Source organism: Balaenoptera physalus (genome assembly GCF_965194825.1).
Source record: "Balaenoptera physalus genome assembly, chromosome: 2".
Lineage (NCBI taxonomy): Eukaryota > Metazoa > Chordata > Mammalia > Artiodactyla > Balaenopteridae > Balaenoptera > Balaenoptera physalus.
This window is the reverse complement of record NC_138883.1, coordinates 86,515,940-86,540,164: the sequence shown is the minus strand read 5'-3', so window position 1 is coordinate 86,540,164 and position 24,225 is coordinate 86,515,940. Positions and strand designations below refer to the sequence as shown.

Sequence of the window (24,225 nt, the reverse complement as noted above, 5' to 3'; positions counted from 1 at the left end):
TTCTTTTTTTTTTTTTCTTTTGGCTGCACCGCAAGGCATGCGGGATCTTAGTTCCCTGACCAGGTATCAAACCTGTGTCCCCTGAAGTGGAAGTGCAGAGTCTTAACCTCTGGACTGCCAGGGAAGTCCCTAAGCTTGGTTTTTATATTTTCAGATGGTTGGGAAAAAAGATGAGAAGAATAATATTTCATGATAAGTGAAAATTATATGAAATTAAAATTTCAGTGCCTATAAATAAAGTCTCATTGGAACGTGGCTATGCTGGTTCATTTATTTATTGTCTATGGCTGATGCTTCACTGCAAGAGCAGAATAGAGTAATTCAACAGAGATTCCATGGCCTGCAAAGACTAAAATATTTACTATGTGTTCCTTTATACAAGAAGTTTGCTGATCACTGCTCAGGTAGATTCCTCAGGAAGGTCGCATGTATACTGTGTTCCTTAAGTTCTGACATGTTCAAAATTATATTATTATAGCTTGGCTGTAGACAGTATTCTTGGTTTGCAGTTTCTTTCCTTGAAAATGCTCTGCTGTTGTCTTGCTTTATGTGTTGTTATTGAGAAGTCTGATGCCAGTCTAATTTTCTTGTGATTATGTTATTTCATCTTTTTGCCATGGGCCTCAGGACTTTGATCTTTAAAGTCCAGTAGTTTTAGGAGGATATACTTTGGAGTTGATCATACTGAGTGAGTTTTTTCTCGGTCACTCTTGGCCCTTTGAATTTGTAGATTCAGGTCTTTTATTTCCAGGAAGTTTTCTTAGATTACAGTTTTAAATATTATCTCTGTTCCATTGTTTTGATTTTTCTTTGGTGATTCCAGTTATACTCATCTGCCTCTATTAGGCCTATCTTCTATTTCAACCACTTTTTCTCTGACCCTGTATTTCTTTACTCCATCTAATTTTCATTCTCTTGTTTTCCTGCTTGCCTACTGTGAAGTATTTCTTTACTTCATCTTATTTTCATTCTCTTGTTTTCCTGCTTTGTTTCAATGCTATTAACTTTTCATTTGAGTCTATCATCTTGTAATTAAAAAAAATTCATTTCTGATATGATATCGTTTTCTTCTGGTTTTTCCCCTTAGTTCACTCGAGCCTCATTTTATTTATTCCTATTTCTTTGTCCGTTTCTGTTATTAGTTCTTGTATTTATGATTAAAGGTGTTTAGTCTGATTAAGGGTTTTTAATGCTTGTTTGAGGCTGTGTAATTCAGTTTGGAGCATTGTATAGTTTTCTTCAGCTTCATAATTGGGTTTTGGCTCTTACTTGCATTTTTTGGCTTTTTTTTTTTTTTTGCAATAGTTTTGTGTGGATATGGTGTACTTTTTTCTGTTCTTTTTCATTTCATGGATAGGTTTCACAAGTGCTCTCTTCTGTCAGTTCTACCCTCTTCTATGTAACTTATTTTATAGATGATATTGGTGATGGTGGTGAGGTGAGGGGAGGGTTTGGCATGTCTTGTTTCTCTCTTGTTTCATAAGATCCTTAAATTTTCTTTTTTATTTACTTCTTTCACTTACTGGCCCATCTATAATGCGTTACCACCTTTTTTAATGTATTTGATTTTCCTCCAAAAGTAATGCTTTTCTGAGGTGGCCACTTCTGGTCCTGCTCACTTTCAGTCTCTTTCCCTGTGAACCACCAAGTCCTAACCTGTGTTCAGTATTTGTCCCTTGGCATTGGGCTTTCTCTTCTGGAGTGTGATTTTGTTTGTGCTTGATCTAAGTCCTTTGTACCCCTCTGTTCTCTTTCATGGGGTCACTTAAGCTTCCCTCTCCTATTGTCTGTAACCACAGGCTTGAAGTGATAGGTAACAGGAACTCTGATAAAACAAGCTATTTGAAGGTTGTGGTATTTATTTTTTGTCTCCTAGTAATCTTGCAGACATGGGTCATGTGTGGCTTTATTTGTTCTCCTTGTTAGTTGTGTGCTTTGGAGGGGGGAGATTTGGGGAAGATTCAAATTCAGGTCATTGTCATCCTTCTCTATCTAAATTAGGATATTTTAGATAATATTTTTTTACAGGAACCCTCAAAGGGAAAATGTTGTGAATAAGTTTTAGTTGCTGTGGAACATCAATATAGATGAAAATACTTTATACATGTCTTAAGTACTTATACAAGTATCATTATAATGATTTTTAAGAAGTTTGTTTAATCATAAAATCTACTCAAGCATTCTGGGTGAAGTATGGATTATTTTTTGCACACGTCACAATCTGTTCTCCTCCATTAGTACAGGGTTTTAAAAACTATTATTTAAAAACTTTGAATATGTTTCAAAAATAGCAATTTTGAAGGTTCAGTTTTGTTGTGATTAAGTATTAAGGATTTTTTTTGGTTAACTAATCAAAATATTTTTTGATATATATCTATAACATTAAAGGCAATTAAGGTTGAAATAGAGGGAAACATTTATTATTTGAGTCATCTTTATCATTCTTCTTTGCTTTGTGATATGTTTTGAAATTAAGCCATACTCATTTTTCATTTATCAGATGCATACTTCTACTGGAGGAGGATTTTGTGACTGTGGAGACACAGAAGCATGGAAAACTGGCCCTTTTTGTATAAGTCATGAACCTGGAAGAGCAGGTACCACAAAAGAGGTAAGAATATTGCTATTTTTTTAATTGCTGACTATTTTAAGGTTGATGAAATTAAATAGAAATAAATGTTATGTGTATGGGTTAAGCCGAATTCCATTGATAATCCTGATTTTTATGTTATAATATTTAAATGTAAGCAGTTTTATTTGACTCTAGAGAATTTAAGCATTTGATGATTATATTCCATATTTCTCTAAAGGAATGAATTTACAATGAAAAGATGAACTTAGAATACTTTTTTGTTAAGCAATTTGATGAGTGAACAATATATTAACCTAAAAGAGCAAATGGAAGTAGTTATTAATAGATAGGAGAATATAATGAATTAGAAAACAGTAGAATTGACACAAATTCCATAATTGCTTTTCTTAAAGAAAAAAAAGTCAGCAAACTGATTATCCACTATACGTCCTAAGCAAGAAAAAAAACTGCGAGCAAGCCCAGATGTAGACCATTAAAAAGGAATGGGGAGGGGGCTTCCCTGGTGGCACAGTGGTTGAGAATCTGCCTGCTAATGCAGGGGACACAGGTTCGAGCCCTGGTCTGGGAAGATCCCACATGCCGCGGAGCAACTGGGCCCGTGAGCCACAACTACTGAGCCTGCGCGTCTGGAGCCTGTGCTCTGCAACAAGAGAGGCCACGATAGTGAGAGGCCTGTGCACCGCGATGAAGGGTGGCCCCCGCTTACTGCAACTAGAGAAAGCCCTAGCACAGAAACGAAGACCCAACATAGCAATCAATCAATCAATCAATCAATCAATCAATAAATCTTTAAAAAAAAAAAAGGAATAGGGAAATAACCATAGAACCACAGATACAGAAGGATTATAAAAGGCTCCTTATATGACTCTGAATGAATACATTTGAAAATAGATTCTTTTATCAGACAGTATTAAGTGCCATAATTTATTCAGAAACAGAGAAAACTTGAATAGGCAGTAACCATTGAAGAAATTTAGAAAATTGTCACAAGAAAGTACTTCCTAAAAAATGCCATGCTCAAATAGTTTCACAGAGGAATACTTTTCAAAACTGAAGGAATAAATAGTTTTTGTACTTTTTAAACTGCTCCTGATAACTCTATAGCATTGAATACCCTTAGGGTATATATTTTGATCTCTTAAGTACCATTTCCCACTAAAAGAAATCAGGGCTTTTTGTAAAAATACCTGATTCCACATGTGAGTTAGGGAATAGATAAGGTAGGCTTGTGAGGATGGGTTTGTGTCAAAAGAACCTAAAACCCAGTTTGAAAAGGCTCCCATTGACCTGAGTTGGACAATTGGGGCATCAGAAAAACAATAATAAATAACCACTATGATTGATTGAATCATACTCACTATATAAAAATCCATGAGTTTCTAATAATGAAACTTACATGATAACTAAATAGAATAAAACTTGTTTGTTGCCATGCAGTGGTTATTGTATCATTTCCTTACTCTAAAAACTGGTAATTGAAGGGGATGAACTAAACGTTTATTCTACCTTTTCAACAGGAATTGTATTTCATTGTAAGCAAGTATCTCCAGTTCATGAGGTAAAGCTCTTCTTTCTACAGGAATGCTAGCTAATAGAGAAGGAATAATAGAATTAGAAAAATCATCATTTTGCAAACCCTAAGGAAATATTTGATTTAGACAAGGATCATTAATGGATGCTAAAACCCTTAAAACTTGAGTTGATGAGGAACAATATTGACATGGTTCTGAATTACCATCTCATAGATTACTTGCTAGTCATAAGGGAAAAAACAACACTGTACAGTGAGGCAGGCAGGGGAGGGCATCATACTGTTGTCACCTGAAACCAGTCATCAGTATTAGCATCATTATGAATATTGGGTTGATATGGCATAATGAACCTCCTCGTATGATATAAAATACAGTACCTAGTTTAACATCTGAAAATCAGTTAATGTAATACTATATAAATAGAATAAAAAACAAAGCCACATGATCGTTTCAGTAGATGCAGCAAAAACATTGGACTAAATCCAACACACTTTCATGATAAGAAGACTTAAACTTATAGGGACTTCTCTGGTGGCATAGTGGTTAAGAATCGCCTGCCAGTGCAGGGGACATGGGTTGGAGCCCTGGTCCGGGAAGATCCCACCTGCTGTGGAGCAGCTAAGCCCGTATGCCACAACTACCGAGCCTGCACTCTAGAGCCCGCGAGCTACGACTACTGAGCCAACGTACCATAACTACTGAAGCCTGCGTGCCTAGAGCCCATGCTCCACAACAAGAGAAGCCATCGCAATGAGAAGCCTGCGTACCGCAACGAAGAGTAGCCCCCGCTTGCCTCAACTAGAGAAAGCCCGCGCACAGCAACAAAGACACAACGCAGCCAAAAATAAATGAATAAATAAATTAATTAATTAATTTTAAAAAAGAGACGTAAACTTATAATAGAAGAAAACTTCCTTAACCTGATAGAGGGCATTTATGAAAAACTCACAACTATAATTATATTGGATACTTTCCCCCTAAGATCAGGAATAAGGCAGATTCTGCTTTTGCCACAGAGCATATCCATTCAGTATTGTAATTGAATACTGGGGCAGTATTCAACAGCTGTGTAATTGAACAGCTGGGGCAGTTAGGCAAGAAAAAGAAATAAAAAGTACCCAGATTGGAAACGGAGAAGTAAAACTAGCTCTGTTTGCAGATGACATGATTTTATATATAGAAAATCCTAAGGAATCCACTAAAACATTATTAGAACTAATAAATTCAGCACAGTTGCAGGATATGAGATAATTATACAAAAATTACTTGTGTCTATGCATAGTAATGAACAATACAAAGATGAAATTAAGAAAAAAGAATTACAAAATTTATTTAATTTGAGAAGATATATGCATCCTTATGTTCATTGCAGCATCATTTACAATAGCCAAGATATGGAATCAACCTAAGTGCCCATCAATAGCTGAATGGATAAAGAAGATGTGGTGTGTGTCTGTGTATATATACACACATACACAAAATGGAATATTAGCCATAAAAAAAATGAAATCTTGCCATTTGAGACAAAATGGATGGGCCTAGAGGGTGTTATGTTAAGTGAAATAAATCAAAGACAGATACTGTATGATTTCACTTATATGTGGAATCTAAAGAAAAAAACAAATGAACAAACATAACAAAACAGAAACAGAGTCACAGATACAGAGAACAAGTGTTTGCTAGAGGGGATGGGGTTGGGGGAAGGAAAAAAATAGGTGAGGGAGGTTAAGAGGTACAAACTTTCTGTTACAAAATAGGTTATGAGTATGAAGTGTACAGTGTGGGGAGTATAGTCAATAATTATATAGTATCTTTGTATGGTGATAGATGGTGACTAGACTTACGGTGACCATTTTGAAATGGTGACTATTTACTATCAAATATATATCAGATCACTATGTCGTATACCAGGAACTAACATAGTATTATAGGTCAATTATACTTCAAAAACAAATAACTTCATAGAAAAAGAGATCAGATTTGTGGTATCAGAGGCAGGTGGTGGGAGGAGGGGGAATTGGATGAAGGTGGTCAAAAAAGTATAAACTTCCAGTAAGATAAATAATATAATGGGGCTATAATGTACACCATGATTAAAATAATTAACACTGCTGTGTGTTATATGTAAAAGTTGTTAAGAGAGTAAACTCTGAGTTCTCGCCACAAGGAAAAAATATTTTTTCTTTTATTTTGTATCTATATGACTTGATGGATGTTGACTGAACTTATTGTGGTAATCATGTCATGATGTATTTAAGTCATATCATTATCCTGTACACCTTCAACTTATACAGTGCTACGTCAGTTATATCTCAAAACTGGAAGAAAAAATATAAAAATAAATAGATTCTAATGTTGTTTATGTAAAACAATAAATTCAAATGGACTCTTCTGATTGAGTTTGGATAAATTTTAATTAAAGAGGAACATTTTAGGACTGAGGCTTTGTCCAGTTATAAAGATTTGCACAGAAATCATGTAACAAATAATTGGACATGGCATAAACTGTCTTGCTTTAACAAGACAATTTTTTGGCAAACCTAAATATTTTCACAAGAATATATTTTTTTACTTGCATTACAACATTTTTAGTATTTACTTTGTACTTATGGTCATTGACAGACTTTTGTTGAATATCCACTCCTTCAACATGTACAGTTTCTAAGGACAATGTTGCATTTTTCTAATTTTTTCTCAGTGTCCCAGATTTAGGGAAGCAGATTTACAAAGATTTTACTTAAGTGCTGTTGTGTCACAGTTCTGGATTTAGTGCAGGCATATTTAGATGTGATCAGATCTTAACTTGTGCTAACATGTGCATGTCTTGATGCTTCAAATCAACTCAGTTATATATAAATGTAACGGGAAGAAAAATAAAGTGGGGCGGGGGGCTTACCTTAGAATTTATCTGACCTAAGGAAGAGAAAAGTAGTCATTTTAAAGTGTCCATTGCATCCTTTTGTATCCAGAGGATGAGGATGCAGGGGCTGAAAGCTTCGTTGCCTGGAAAGAATTTAGCAGTAGTAGATCTTTTATGTATTTAGAGACATCTGTGTGTATTTCTCTGGAAGCCCATGGGGGATTTTTTGTTTGTTTGTTTGTTTTTATGGAGGCTTTGTTACATAGCATGATTAGTTAAATTATTGGCCATTGGCAGTTGATTCAACCTCTAGCCCCTCTGGGGATGGGGATGGGACTGAAAGTTGCAACCTTCTAATCACAAGGTTGGGTCTCCAGGCAACCAGCCCCCATCCTTAGGTGCTTTCTAAAAGTCACCTCATAAACATAACAAAAGACAGCCCCCACTTCTTCACTTGGGAAATTCCAAGGGTTTTAGGAGCTCTGTGCCAGAAACTGGGATGAAGATATTTCTTATTATAAATCACAATATTAAAGGCCATGTTCCCCAAATTGAGCTACACATTCAATACAGTTCCCCAGCTGGAAATTTTTTTTGGGTAATTGACAAGACGGCTCTAAAATTCATATGAAATTGTAAGGGACCCATAGTAGCCAAAACAACCCTGGAAAAGAAGAACAGAGTTGGAGGACTCACACATCCCTATTTTAAAACTTAATACAAAGCAACAGTAATCAAGACAGTGTGGTACTGGCATAATGACAAAAATATAGATTAACGGAATAGATTTGAAATCCCAGAAATAAACACAGGTCTGTGGTCAGCCATTTTTCAACAAGAGTACCAAGACCATTCACTAGGGTAAGAAGAATCTTTTTACCAAATGGGACTGGGACAACTGGATATCCACATGCAAAAGAATGAATCTGGACCCCTAACTCACACCAACCACAAAATTTAACTCAGAATGGATCAAAGACCTAAAAATAAGAGCAAAAACGATAAAACTCTTACAAGAAAACATAGGGATAAATCTTTATTACCTTGGATTTGGCAATAGATTCATAGATGTAACACCAAAAGCATTAGTAATAAAAGAAAAAAAAACTTAAATTGAACTTCATCAAAATTAAACACTTTTATGTTCCAAAGGACACTACCAAGAAAGTGAAAAGATAGCACACAGAATGAGAGAGAGATATTTGCAAGTCATATTATCCGATGAAAGGAACTGGTATGTAGAACTTATAAAGAACTCTTAAAACTTAAAAATAAAAAGACAACCCAGTTTTTTTTTTCTTTTTTTTTAGTGGTGGCATTTTATTATTTTATTTTATTTCATTTTATTTCACTGTGTGACTTGCAGGATCTTAGTTCCCTAACCAGGGGTTGAACCTGTGCCGTCTACAGTTAAAGCGCGGAGTCCTAACCACTGGACGGCCGGGGAGTTCTTCACAACCCAGTTTTTAAAATGGGCAAAGGATCTGAATATGAATTTCTTCAAAGAATATACATAAATAACCAATAAGCACATGAAAAGATGCTCAACATCATAAGTCATTAGAGAAATGCAAACCAAAACCATAATGAGCTACTTCTTAATACTGGCTAATGGCTATAATCAAGAAGCAGGTAATAACAAGTGTTATTTGAACCCGCAGACACTGCTGGTGGAAATGTAAAATGGTGCACCCACTTTGGAAAGAGGCAGTTCTTCAACCTGTGAAATATAGAGTTACTACATGCCCCAGCAATTCTACTCCTAGACATACTCAAAATAATTGAAAACAGGTGTTCAAATAATTATTTATACATGAAAGTTCATAGCATTATTCATAATAGTGTTATTATTGTAATAAAACAGTGTTATACAATAATAGAATAGTATTATTATTCTTAATAAAAATTAGAAACAATCCAAATGTTCATCAACTGATAAATGGATGAGCAAATGTGGTTAGGTTATATCCATACAGTGGAATATTATTTGGTTATAAAGGAGAATAAAGTGCTGAAACATACTTCAATCTGGAGGAACTCTCTGAAAACATTATGCTAAGTGAAAGAAGCCAGCTACAAAAGACCACATATTACATGATTACAGTTATATGAAATGTCCAGAATAGAGCATCCATAGGGACAAAAACTAGATTAGTGATTTTTTAAGTCTATGAGGATGGAGACCTTGTGGGGGTGATCATTAAAGGTTTTTTGTGTGTTTTTTTGAGTTGATGAAAATGTTCTAAAACTGACTGTGGTAATAGTTGCACATAAAAACCATTGAATAGTATATTTTTAGTGAATTATATGGTATGTGAATTTATCTCAAGCTGCTAAGAAATTGAAGTACATAGTCTCACTTATGAAATATTCTTGCTAAAAATGTTTTACCTGAACTTAATAAAGCCTTGAGATCTAACTTCTAGTTTATAGGAAATACAGGGGAGAGATGAACAAGATAAAGAATACCACAAGGAAGATAAATATAATATATAGGACATTTCAAGATAAATCTAGAATGTAGGACTTTTTATAGGAAAAATTGGCCTGACCTCAGTCATGAAGAACAAAAGTCTAGGGGTGGGCATGGGAGATTCATTTAGATGTAAATGACTTGAGGCATAGCCAAATGTGATAGACATTTGGGGAATAATTAGGAAACTTGAATATGGTCAAGATATCAGATAATATTTAAAAGTTATTGTTAATGTTATTAGATTTATAATAAGGGTATTAAGATTATGTAAGGAAATGTCCATGTTAAATACATATTAAAGTATTTAGGAGTAAAATATCATGATGACTATTTTTTACCTTAAAATACTTGAACAACAAAAAAGGAAGCATATGTGGAAAAAAGAGTTACTAAATTTAGGTAAAAGTTGTTTTTATTATACCGGTTTCTCTGTTTCTCTGTATTTAAAAAAAAGATAAAAAATAAATAAAAATCACTCAATTACTTAAACACTACACAGATAACAAAAACATACAAATTGCTCCTGAACATAGAGGGCAGAAGAGGGGAATTTTCCAAATTTGTTATATAAAGCCAACATTATGTTGACTTCAGATCTGACATAATATGGAATTTATAAATCAGTTGTATTAATAATTGTTATACTGAAAGCCTAAATAAAACATTAACAGGTAAAATCAAGTTTGACAGAATAATATAACATAATCATGCCTACATTCCTAGAATGAACTGTTTTTGGAATTCATCTGTGAAACTGTTTGTGCCTGGCACTTTTTGGGAAAGTAGCTCTTTGATAAGATTTTCAATTTCTTCCAGAATTATTGGCCTCAAATCAAAAGCTGTTAATCATGCTTGATGATGAAGCACTAGTGTATTCCCATTATAGATAGAGACAGGATAAGGAAATTTACTATTGCTGTTATTATTTACCGCTATTCTGGAAGTCAGTCAAATGGACAAACAGAATGAACTAAAATACATAAATATTGGAGAGGAGGTGAAATAGTCATGATTTATACCTTGAAAACCCAAGAAAATTAACTGAAAAAGAATTAGAAACTATAGTAGAGTTTAATTAGGTTGTTAGTTATGGAACTTACATACTAAAAATCATTAGTTTAATGTATTCAACAAAATTTTTTTTTTCAGGCAAGTCACTTTATTTATTTATTTACATATACATGTATCTATTCTTTTTCAAATTCTTTTCCCACTTAGGTTGTTACAGAAAAAATATTTCTTGAATGCCCTTACAAGCAATAGCTTTTAGAAAATGTAGTGAAAGAAAAGATCCCATTTGCTATACCATCAAAAAAAAAAAAAAAATACATAGGAAAAAAGCCGAGAAGAAATCTGCCAGGTCTGTTTTAAGAAAACTTTAAAACTATACTCCTATGGGAGTATGAGCATGAAAAAAAAAATCAGAAGACACATTTCATTCTTGGATTGGAAGATTCAGCATTACAAATGATAAAAGTTTTTCCAAAATTAGTCCATAAATTCATTATATTCCCAATCAGAATAACAGCCAAATTCTCTTTTGGAACTTGACAAAAGTAATCAGAAGTTCTTCTGGAAAAATTTATGAGAATTGCCAGGAAAAACTGAAGAGTTATGAGTGTGAATAGATCCAATAGATTTTAAATGTATTAAAGAGCCATAGTAATCCAGACAATGTGACAGTTGGGACTAAAATTCAGATCTTTAGAATCTGGACTCTAGCACATTTTTTTTTTTAACCTTGAATTTGGAAATAATTTCAAATTTGTAAAAAGTTGCAAAAATAGAGTACAAAGCATATTCATATTCTCTTTACCCATTCACCTATCGTTAACATATACCTTATCGTTCAGCACTCTATTTTTATTTATTTGTTTTTTAAAAAATATTTATTTATTTATTTTGGCTGCTCTGGGTCTTAGTTGTGGCATGCGTTCAGGATCTAGTTCCCCAACCAGGAATCGAACCCGGGCCCCCTGCATTGGGAGCGCAGTCTTACCCACTGGACCACCAGAAAGTCCCTCAGCCCTCTATTTTTAGATTGCCTCTTCTCTCTTACTCATTTATTTGTCCTGATTCCAAATGATTATTCCTTCATTTGACAAATAAAAAATTTGCTTGATTAAATATCACCAGATGTCCCTTTCTATTCATTCTCTTTTTCTGTTTTTTTTAAAAATAATTTTATTTATTTATTTATTTATTTATTTTTGGCTGCATTGGGTCCTCATTGCTGCACACAGGCTTTCTCTAGTTGGGGCGAGGAGGGGCTACTCTTCGTTGTGGTGCGCGGGCTTCTCATTGGGGTGGCTTGTCTCTGTTGCAGGGCACGGGCTCTAGGCACGCGGGCTTCAGTAGTTGTGGCTTGCGGGCTCTAGAGCGCAGGCTCAGTAGTTGTGGCGCACGGACTTTTGTTGCTCCATGGCATGTGGGATCTTCCCGGACCAGGGCTCAAGCCTGTGTCCCTTGCATTGGCAGGCGAATTCTTAACCCCTGTACCACCAGGGAAGTCCCTCTTGTTTCTGTTTTAAGAACCCTTTTCATTCTGATTATTTCCATTTCCTCCTCCAATATTTTTTTAAAGGGTATTGAAATAGTTTAGCATATAGTCAGAGGGCTTTGTGGCTTGATTTTTATATCCTCTTCATTCCATAACTAATCATTCTAGAAAACTGTTTTTGTACTGTTTTGTGTTAAGTAGCTGAAGAATCCTTGGGAGTTAAATTGCTCATCGAGTTTACAAAACTAGCCTCCCTCTTCCTACATCGTGAGATTCCAGTCTGTTGGTGGTTTTCCTGAGTCATATGGCCTCAGTACACTGAATTTAGTCCTGAACTAACCTGATCTTCTTGGATTTCTTTGGATTTATAATTAGATTCAAAAGGTAATTGGTCATTCAGCCTTATTCTGAAGGTAAATCTGGATATTCTGCAATGACTCTAGATCTGAATCATGATCTAGATGTGAGAGAAGGACACTTATGGCTAGCATATAACTAATCAGTTGCCACCCAACAGTCCTTTGTACTTCGCATTTATTTCATCTCTGCTTTGGTGAGTGTGAAATCCATACTCTGCCAGGCGTGTGACATTGTGCCAACCATAATAGGGATTTACCAAATGTAATTAGACCTGGCTGATACTAATCAGCCCATCATCCAGCATTTGACAGTATCTCTTAAAGTGTATTTAAGAGAAGTTTCTTTCTAGTCCTGCAGTACATTTCTGGGTTAATTATTAAGGTTTTTTAAAATCTATTTTGATTATCACCCTTTTGTTCCCTCTAATGGACCTTCTTATTTTCTAAGCTATAAATGATTTATTTAAAAGTTTCTTTTGTACTTGGACTTCCCTGGTGGCACAGTAGTTAAGAATCTGCCTGCCAGTGCGGGGGACATGGGTTCGATCCCTGGTCCAGGAAGATCCCCCATGTCCTGGAACAACTAAGCCTGTGCACCACAACTACTGAGCCTGCGCTCTGGAGCCCGTGAGCCACAACTACTGAGCCCATGCTCTGCAATTACTGAAGCCCGCGTGCTCTAGGGCCCGTGCTCCACAACAAGAGAAGCCACCACAATGAGAAGCCCGCGCACTGCAATGAAGAATAGCCCCTGCTCGCTGCAACTAGAGAAATCCCGCGTGCAGCAACGAAGACCCAACACAGCCAAAAAATAAATAAAAAAACAAAAAAAAAGTTTATTCTGTACTTACCAGACCTCTTCTGAAGAACTTAGCCTCTGATTGATACAGTATGGAAGTAATGAGTAGATTCTCTTAACTCTTTAATTCAGACTACTTTTCTGAAGAATTGAAAGGAAATATTGAGCTAAAGATAAGAAATAGGAACGTAGTGGATTAATATTGCTCTTAGTACCTTTGGCACTCTTTTTTCTCTCTCTCTAGCAAAAGCTTCTGAGCAAAATCTCCAGAGGAAAGGTGACATATTGAAGAGATGGTAGAAATTAAAATAATAAAGCACTGGGGAGTGAGAAGGAATAGGTGCAAAAGAATAAATGTGTAGGTTAATGTTTTGGTCACCACAGAATAAAATACAGTTCATTAGTATGGTCTATAGCAGGTACGTTAAAATTGAATATTAAAAGCCTTGTACTGAATTTCTAGTGGATTTTGTGTGTGTGTGTGTCTTAAAGAGCTACTATGTTTCTTTTCCTGCTTATTGCTTTGTTTAAACATCTTATTGGGCTGTAACTTGCATAATGTATTAAAAAATTCATCCATTTAAAGTATAACTTTAGTGCTTTTTTAACATGTACTTCATTCTTTTTTTTTATGACCAAATAATATTCCATTGTATGGATTACATACCATTTTATTTATCCATTCATCAGTTTATGGAAATTTAGGTCATTTACACTTTCTGGCTATTATGAGTAATGCTGCTACAAATATTTGTGTACAAGTTTTTGCGTAGATACGTGTTTTCATTCTTCTTGGATAGATACCTAGGAGTAGAATTGCTGGGTCATATGGTAACTATACTTAACATTTTGAGCATCTCTCAGACTGTTTTCCAAATTGCACCATTTTACATTTCCACCAGCAGTGTATAGGGTTCAAATTTCTCCACATCCTGGCCAATACTTATTGTTATCTCCCTTTTTGATTATAGACACCTTAGCAAGTATGAAGACATATCTCATTGTGGTTTTGATTTGCATTTCCATAATGGTTTATGACATAGAGCATTTAAATGCGTTTTTTTAGCTAATTGGTTTGAACAAGCCTTTATTAAGGAAGTGGTATTTTGTAATGAAATTAACATTTTTTTTCCCCCCATGGGAGTGAAAAACCCAGATTTTAGTCTTGCTTTTTATATCTGTTTAGAGGTTCTTTGACCTTGGATGGGACCTTTATCTTTTAAACGCCTTTAATTTTCTGCCTTAACAGAGTGGCTATAAGGATCAGTTGAAATAAATTAGTGAGAAAAGTTTTTGTCAGCTGGAGGGGATAGCCAATGCCTATAACTCATTGTTCTCTGATGATATAATTATTCAGGCAGGGACGAACATTCATAAGGAAGAGCATCATAAGGGAGACCTCTGTGGTTTTGCCTTCTTTCCTTTCTGTCATCTGTAGCACCAACTTGGCCACAAGGAGTTAAGCTAAACCGATGTGAATAGCAGCCTCTTGAGCTGAAGTTAAATTCATTCCTGGAGGATGGTGTAAATGAACTCATTGAAATTATCGCTATAAATTAATAACATTATCTTTCTCATCCACTTACTTGTATACAACATTGGTAGTATGTTTTTCTATACTTTCTTGCAGAACTTACGCTGTCCGTTGAATGAAGAGGTAATTGCCCAAGCCAGGAAAATATTCCCTTCAGTGATAAAATACATTGTAGAAATGACAGTATGGGAAGAGGAAAAAGAACTGCCTCCTCAACTCCAGATAAGGTGGGGGAATTTTTAAAAGGGAGAAGTTTTCATGATGGTTATTTATATTGCAAAATGGGTGTTTGAAAAATGTCTTTGTTGTTATTTACTGCTTTAACTTAAATATCATTATGAATATTTTATAGAGAATTGCCTCATTGGAATACTTCCAAATGTCCATTTATATGAGATGTTCTCTTAAGACACTATACAGACGTTAAGCCAAAGGAAGAGCCTAATCAGGAGCTTCTGCTTTTTAAGAAAAAACATTTTGGGGGTCTTGTTCTAAAGGATTTACGAGGTCGTAGCAGCCATTCATCCCAGTAGGGAAGTAAATTGCCCAGTTTGATCCTGGCCTGGACCAACTTCCAGGTTCCCCGAGAGGTCTGTGAACAAACGTGGGGACTTCGGAACATTGTGTCTCCCTTTAGTCCAAGTCTTTAGCTCTTTTCTTGATCAAAAATTTTGATGGGGACCACATTCAAAGAAAAATAGACAAGATGAAAAGGCAGAGGGCTATGTACCAGATGAAGGAACAAGATAAAACCCCAGAAAAACAACTAAATGAAGTGCAGATAGGCAACCTTCCAGAAAAAGAATTCAGAATAATGATAGTGAAGATGATCCAGGACCTCGGAAAAAGAATGGAGGCAAAGATCGAGAAGATGCAAGAAATGTTTAACAAAGACCTAGAAGAATTAAAGAACAAACAAACGAGATGAACAATACAATAACTGAATAACTGAAATGAAAACTACACTAGAAGGAGTCAATAGCAGAATAACTGAGGCAGAAGAACAGATAAGTGACCTGGAACACAGAATGGTGGAATTCACTGCTGCGGAACAGAATAAAGAAAAAAGAATGAAAAGAAATGAAGACAGCCTAAGAGACCTCTGGGACAACATTAAACACAACAACATTCGCATTATAGGGGTCCCAGAAGGAGAAGAGAGAGAGAAAGGACCCGAGAAAATATTTGAAGAGATTATAGTCAAAAACTTCCCTAACATGGGAAAGGAAATAGCCACCCATATCCAGGAAGCACAGAGAGTCCCATACAGGATAAACCCAAGGAGAAACACGCCGAGACACATAGTGATCAAATTGGCAAAAATTAAAGACAAAGAAAAATTATTGAAAGCAGCAAGGGAAAAACAACAAATAACATACAAGGAAACTCCTATAAGGTTAACAGCTGATTTCTCAGCAGAAACTCTACAGGCCAGAAGGGAGTGGCATGATATACTTAAAGTGATGAAAGGGAAGAACCTACAACCAAGATTACTCTACCCAGCAAGGATCTCATTCAGATTCGATGGAGAAATCAAAAGCTTTATAGACAAGCAAAAGCTAAGAGAATTCAGCACCACCAAACCAGCTCTACAACAAATGCTAAAGGAACTTCTCTAAGTGGGAAACACAAGAGAAGAAAAGGACCTACAAAAACAAACCCAAAACAATTAAGAAAATGGTCATAGGAACATACATATCGATAATTACCTTAAACATGAATGGATTAAATGCTCCAACCAAAACACACAGGCTTGCTGAATGAATACAAAAACAAGACCCATATATATGCAGTCTACAAGAGACCCACTTCAGACCTAGGGACACATACAGACTGAAAGTGAGGGGATGGAAAAAGATATTCCATGCAAATGGAAATCAAAAGAAAGCTGGAGTAGCAATACTCATATCAGATAAAATAGACTTTAAAATAAAGAGTGTTACAAGAGACAAGGAAGGCCACTACATAATGATCAAGAGATCAATCCAAGAAGAAGATATAACAATTATAAATATATGTGCACCCAACATAGGAGCACCTCAATACATAAGGCAACTGCTAACAGCTCTAAAAGAGGAAATCGACAGTAACACAATAGTGGGGGACTTTAACACCTCATTTACACCAATGAACAGACCATTCAAACAAAATTAATAAGGAAACACAAGCCTTAAGTGACACAATAGACCAGATAGACTTAATTGACATTTATAGGACAATCCATCCAGAAACCGCAGATTACACATTCTCCTCAAGTGCGCACGGAACATTCTCCAGGATAGGTCACATCTTGGGTCTCAAATCAAGCCTCAGTAAATTTAAAAAAATTGAAATCATATCAAGCATCTTTTCTGACCATAATGCTATGAGATTAGAAATCAGTTACGGGGGTAAAAACGTAAAAAGCACAAACACATGGAGGCTAAGCTGTACATTACTAAATATCCAGGAGTTCACTGAAGAAATCAAAGAGGAAATCAAAAAATACCTAGAGACAAATGACAATGAAAACACGACAATCCAAAACTTATGGGATGCAGCAAAAGCAGTTCTAAGAGGGAAGTTTATAGGTATACAAGCCTACCTCAAGAAACAAGTAACAATCTAACATTACACCTAAAGGAACTAGAGAAAGAAGAACAAACAAAACCCAAAGCTAGCAGAAGGAAAGAAATCATAAAGATCAGAGCGGAAATAAATGAAATAGAAACAAAGAAAACAATAGCAAAGATCAATAGAACTAACAGCTGGTTCTTTGAGAAGATAAACAAAATTGATAAACCATTAGCCAGACTCATCAAGAAAAAGAGGGAGAGGACTCAAATCAATAAAATTAGAAATGAAAAAGGAGAAATCACAACTGACACTGCAGAAATACAAAGGATTGTAAGAGATTACTACAAACAACTATATGCCCATAAAATGGACAACCTGGAAGAAATTGACAAATTCTTAGAAAGGTATAACCTTCCAAGACTGAACCAGGAAGAAATAGAAAATATGAGCAGAAAATCACAAGTAATGAAATTGAAACTGTGATTACAAATCTTCCAACAAACAAAAGTCCAGGACCAGATGGCTTCACAGGTGAATTCTGTCAAACATTTAGAGAAGAGCTAACACCCATCCTTCTCAAACTCTTCCAAAAAATTGCAGAGGAAGGAACACTCCAAAACTCATTCTATGAGGCAACCATCACCCTGATACCAAAACCAGACAAAGATACTACACAAAAAGAAAATTACAGACCAATATCACTGATGAATATAGATGCAAAAATCCTCAACAAAATACTAGCAAACAGAATCCAACAACACATTAAAAGGATCATACACCACGATCAAGAGGGATTTATCCCAGGGATGCAAGGATTCTTCAATATATGCAAATCAATCAATGTGATACACCATATTAACAAATTGAAGTATAAAAACCATATGATCATCTCAATAGATGCAGAAAAAGCTTTTGACAAAATTCAACACCCATTTATGATAAAAACTCTCCAGAAAGTGGGCATAGAGGGAACCTACCTCAACATAATAAAGGCCATATATGACAAACCCACAGCAAATATCATTCTCAATGGTGAAAAACTAAAAGCATTTCCTCTAAGATCAGGAACGAGACAAGGATGTCCACTCTCACCACTATTATTCAACATAATTTTGGAGGTCCTAGCCATGGCAATCAGAGAAGAAAAAGAAGTAAAACGAATACAGATTGGAAAAGAGGAAGTAAAACTGTCACTGTTTGCAGGGGACGTGATACTACACATAGAGAATCCTAAAGATGCCACCAGAAAACTATTAGAGCTAATTAATGTATTTGGTAAAGTTGCAGGATACAAAATTAACGCACAGAAATCTCTCACATTCCCATACACATCATCCTATACAGTGATTTTTCATCATTCCTTCAGATGATGAAAAATCTGAAAGAGAAATTAAGGAAACACTCACATTTACCATTGCAACAAAAAGAATAAAATACCTAGGAATCAACCTACCTAGGGAGACAAAAGACCTGTGTGCAGAAAACTATAAGACACTGATGAAAGAAATTGAAGATGATACCAACAGATGGAGAGATATTCCATGTTCTTGGATTGGAAGAATCAATACTGTGAAAATGACTATACTACCCAAAGCAATCTACAGGTTCAATGCAATCCCTATCAAATTACCAATGGCATTTTTTACAGAAGTAGAACAAAAAACTTTAAAATTTGTATGGAGACACAAAAGACCCCGAATAGCCAAAGTAGTCTTGTGGGAAAAAAAAGGAGCTGGAGGAATCAGACTCCTTGACTTCAGACTAGACTACAAAGCTAGAGTACTCAAGACAATATGGTACTGGCACAAAAACAGAAATATAGATCAATGGAACAGGATAGAAAGCCCAGAGATAAACCCACGCACCTATGGTCAACTAATCTATGACAAAGGAGGCAAGGATATACAATGGAGAAAAGACAGTCTCTTCAATAAGTGGTACTGGGAAAACTGGACAGCTACATGTAAAAGAATGAAATTAGAACATTCCCTAACACCATACACAAAAATAAACTCAAAATGGATTAGAGACCTAAATGTAAGACCGGACATTATAAAACTCTTAGAGGAAAACATAGGAAGAATACTCTTTGATATAAATCACAGCAAGATCTTTTTTGATTCACCTCCTAGAGTAATGGAAATAAAACAAAAATAAACAAATGGGACCTAATGAAACTTAAAAGCTTTTGCAAAGCAAAGGAAACTACAAACAAGATGAAAAGACAACCCTCAGAATGGGAGAAAATATTTGCAAACGAATAACGGACAAAGGATTAATCTCCAAAATATATAAACAGCTCATGCAGCTCAATATTAAAAAAACAAACAACCTAATCAAAAAATGGGCGGAAGACCTAAATAGACATTTCTCCAAAGAGCACATACAGATGGCCAAGAAGTACATGAAAAGCTGCTCAACATCACTAATTTTTAGAGAAATGCAAATCAAAACTACAATGAGGTATCACCTCACACCAGTTAGAATGGGCATCATCAGAAAATCTACAAACAACAAATGCTGGAGAGGGTGTGGAGAAAAGGGGACCCTCTTGCGCTGTTGGTGGGAATGTAAATTGATACAGCCACTATGGAGAACAGTATGGAGGTTCCTTAAAAAACTAAAAATAGAATTACCATATGACCCAGCAGTCCCACTACTGGGCATGTACCCTGGGAAAACCATAATTCAAAAAGACACATGCGCCCAATGTTCATTGCAGCACTATTTACAATAGCCAGGTTATGGAAGCAACCTAAATGCCCATCAATAGACAAATGGATAAAGAAGATGTGGTAGTTATATGCAATGGAATATTACTCAGCCATAAAAAGCAACGAAATTGGGTCATTTGTAGAGATGTGGATGAATCAAGAGACTGTCATACAGAGTGAAGTAAGTTAGAAAGAGAAAAACAAATATTGTATATTAACACATATATGCGGAACCTAGAAAAATGGTAGAGATGAACCGGTTTGCAGGGCAAAAATAGAGACACAGATGTAGAGAAGAAATGTATGGACACCAAGGGGGGAAAGCGGTGGGGGGGTGGGGGTGGGGGTGGGGGTGTGATGAATTGGGAGATTGGGATTGACATGTATACACTGATGTGTATAAAATGGATGACTAATAAGAACCTGCTATATAAAAAATTAAACAAAATTAAATTAAAAAAGAAAAAGAAAAGAAAAATAAGAAAAAAAAAGAAAAAGAAAAGAAAAAATTTTGATGGGTGTTCCCTGGTGGCTCAGTGGTTAACAGTCCACCTGCCAATGCAGGGGACATGAGTTCAAGCCCTGGTCCAGGAATATCCCACATGCCGTGGAGCATGTAAGCCCGTGCCACAACTACTGAGCCTGCACTTTAGATCCCACGAGTCACAACTACTGAGCCCTTGTGCCACAACTACTGATGCCCGTGCACCTAGAGCCCGTGCTCCGCAACAAGAGAAGCCAACGCAACGAGAAGCCTGCACACTGCACCAAAGACCCAATGCAGCCAAAATAAGTTAATTAATTAAAAAAAATTTTTTTTTAAATATCTGATGGTAGGAATAAGGAGATAGCCCTTTGCCCTGTGCTTTGGGATCTAGGATTATTTCAGGTGTAGGGATTTAACAGTTGTTTTTAAAAAAAATTTATGTATTATTTATTTTTGTCAGCATTGGGTCTTGGGTGCTACCTGCGGGCTTTCTCTAGTTGCGGCGAGCAGGGGCTGCTCTTCGTTGAGGTGCATGGGGGCTGCTCTTCGTTGCAGTGTGTGGGCTTCTCATTGTGGTGGCTTGTCTTTGTTGCGGAGCATGGACTCTAGACGCATGGGCTTCAGTAGTTGTAGCTTGCGGGCTCTGTAGTTATGGCTCGTGGGTTCTAGAGCGCAGGCTCAGTAGTTGTGGCGCAAGGGCTTAGTTGCTCTGCGGCACGTGGGATCTTCCCGGACCAGGGCTCGAACCCGTGTCCCCTGCATTGGCAGGCGAATTCTTAACCACTGCGCCACAAGGGAATTCCCTTAACAGTTTTTTTTTAGCTAAAACCCAGCAATTTCTAACAACCATAAGTCTTTTAGTGACAGTAATATTTGCTCTTAATTTACAAATGCAAAAGAGAATTCTAGACCTGATATGAAATACAGTTTGGGGCTTGTAGGAATTTTTCTACCTGAGTAATATTAGGAGTTTCACAAACCTAAATACAGTTTTTTTAGTTTACTGGGTTTATTTGTATTATCCTAGGAGAGAGAATTAAGAATTTCAATTTTTAAAAACATTAAATGTATTGTTTTGACTTTTGCTGGGCCATAAACTGTTTGGAAAAATAAAGATCTTCAGAGATTGTGTCCACAAAGGTTTTAATTTCAGATATGTTGATTCCATCAGTTAAATGCTTTTAGAAACTTTGTGTTGGTAAACATAATACTAGCAATATGCCTGTGTAAAAAGGGTGGATTGCTTGAGTGTGGTCATGTATGTAGACGGCACTGGACTTTAAATACACAGATCTGAGTTCTAATTCTCACTGCTTATTGGCTTTGGGACCATAGAGAAGTCTGTTTGAGCCTCTATTTCCTAAGGTATCAGAGGCCTGAGAAAAGCTGCCTCTTAGAGTTATGAGGATCAATTGAGTATTTAGTGAAAGGTTATTATAAACTGTTTAAAACTGATAATAACTTCTGACATTTGTGTAGCCCATGACAGCCATTTTCACGTATTTTATAAGATCCTCACACCACTCTCAAATGTAGATATTTTACTCTTCTTAGAGGTGGAAAAGATACTGTCATCTCAGCAAGATTAAATGCTTAAGTGATTTGTCTAAGGCCTCTCAGTCAAATGGTAGTTCTGGCACTTTAAATCTATATACCTTTTTTTAAAAAACTTAAATGTGCTATAAAACCACTATCACTTAAAATAAATAGAAGGTAAAAACAAAAGTAAGTTAAATAAAAACTAAATGTTAATAAAATCTGTCTATCATTGCCTGCTTGAAGGTTCTGAGCCTGAGGCCTGTCTCCTTTTGTCAAAGTGGGAGATTAGCAAGAGTTAAGAATGGTGTTAAAGACATACTGCCACTTACTGAGAATAATATTTTAATTCTGAAAGTTAGAAAAATTGGGGAACAAACATGGAAAAGGTAATACTTTTATCAGGGTTTTTAAATTTTATGGCACCGTACCACTTAAAATCACCTCCTATACTAGTATTACAGAGGTACTTTCCCATACATAGGAAACTACATGGTGCTGCTTCATCAATGGCATATATTATTTTAGCCTGTGTTTCATGTTTTCCTTTGTTTATTTGTTGCAGTGTCTGAATATATATCTTTTTTTTTTAAACAGAGAGAAAAATGATAGCTACTACTGTGTCCTTTTCAATGATGAACACCATTCATATGACCATGTCATATACAGTCTACAAAGAGCTCTTGACTGTGAGCTCGCAGAGGCGCAGTTGCACACCACTGCCATAGACAAAGAGGTTCGTGAGTGTCATTTGAATTATTATTCTGTCTTCATCAGCTTCCTGGAAATTGGGTGTTGACTGGCCCTTGCCAAGTGCCTTAGTAGTGTGTTAGGTACAACCATCCTCTTCATTTATTCTTCATAGCCTAAGTAAATTGGTTGAAACTTGATTTTTCTGTGTGTGTATAACAGTTTAAGATGACTAATTTTCCTCTTTTGTTCTAAATAATTAGAAAGTTACTGAATATACTTGGCAAGGAGTTGTTAAGAATGTCAACTCAACCTCAGTCTGTTTCTACAATTATTGAATGAATGAATAAATGCATGAATTATGAGAAGTTGGTTAGTTAACATCATCTATTAAAACTATTTTTAGAATAATATTGATAGCATGGCTCAGCTTTTATTTAACACCCATCCAAAGCAAAATGTGTTCTTCGGGTATGCAGAAGGAACATTAACCTAATCCCTACCCTCAAGAGGAGTGTAAGATGGTGGAAGAAACATCATGGCACTAGTAATTAGCATTGTGATTCTAGGGCTTGAGGAATCAATATCCTGGCCATACCTCTAACCCACTAGTGGACCACAAGTGTATTATGGAACACATGATGAAGAATTTTAAGTTTACTCATGAAAACTATCTAAGACATATAATAGGAGTTTAGTAAACCTAACTTATTATTATCTGATAGAAATAGAATATACTACAATAAGTAAATAATTGACATTCTTGCCAAGCAGGAAATCTAGAATCCTAAAGTATAGAAACTCTCCACTAGTGGTATTGAAAGTTCTGAAGCTACATAAAGCTGCTAAACATTTATGTTTATCTTCTAGGTATTGTCAATCTTAGGACTTTTAGGCAGTCAACAAATGATTGATAATTAAGAGCTTATTGGGTCTTTGGGCTTTATATTACTTATTGATTGGGATTGTCAATCTACTACCTAATTCTCATGTTTGTCTATAATTAGGGCCGTCGGGCTGTTAAAGCAGGTGCTTTTGCTGCTTGCCAGGAAGCAAAGGAAGATATAAAGGTAATTTTCTGAATTAGAGTCAAAAAGAGAATTTTAAGAGGAATGCACATTACAAGAGCCCAAGTAAAACAATTATATTGTTGAAGTGGTTTGACATCCTAAGTAAAGGTAAGATTGGAGCATTTAGACCCCGAGATTTGGAACTGCAACAGTTATATGATTTCTTTTTTTGAAGAGTAGATTACTTAGTTAAAACAAAAATTTTAAAACTAGTTTGTTTTTAATATTCCTTTCATTTCTAGAGTCATTCAGAAAATGTCTCTCAACATCCACTTCATGTAGAAGTATTACACTCTGAGGTTATGGCTCATCAGAAATTTGCTTTGCGTCTGGGGTCCTGGATGAATAAAATTATGAGCTATTCAAGTAAGCATATAGCCTATTTTTCTTATTTTTCATAAACTATTGTCTTTTTAAATAGCCACAAATTTTAAAATGTCATTGAATATAAAATAAAATGGTTTTTGATTGTTTTTTATACATTTTGCTTATTTTCAGGATTGCATTTCAGATGCTGTG

At 35.6% G+C, this 24,225-nt stretch overlaps 1 protein-coding gene across 6 annotated transcripts in view; it reads left to right on the top strand.

The window, feature by feature from the left end:
- Positions 1-24,225, top strand: part of UBR1 (ubiquitin protein ligase E3 component n-recognin 1) — a 147,061-nt gene that overhangs the window by 42,511 nt on the left and 80,325 nt on the right. For all 6 annotated transcript variants that reach the window (XM_082453063.1, XM_082453062.1, XM_082453064.1 and 3 more), the window contains 5 exons: positions 2,501-2,611; positions 14,750-14,880; positions 22,544-22,682; positions 23,644-23,706; positions 23,949-24,072. In XM_082453063.1, the coding sequence (XP_082309189.1) occupies positions 2,501-2,611; positions 14,750-14,880; positions 22,544-22,682; positions 23,644-23,706; positions 23,949-24,072 (568 nt within the window). The remainder of the gene's footprint in view (positions 1-2,500; positions 2,612-14,749; positions 14,881-22,543; positions 22,683-23,643; positions 23,707-23,948; positions 24,073-24,225) is intronic.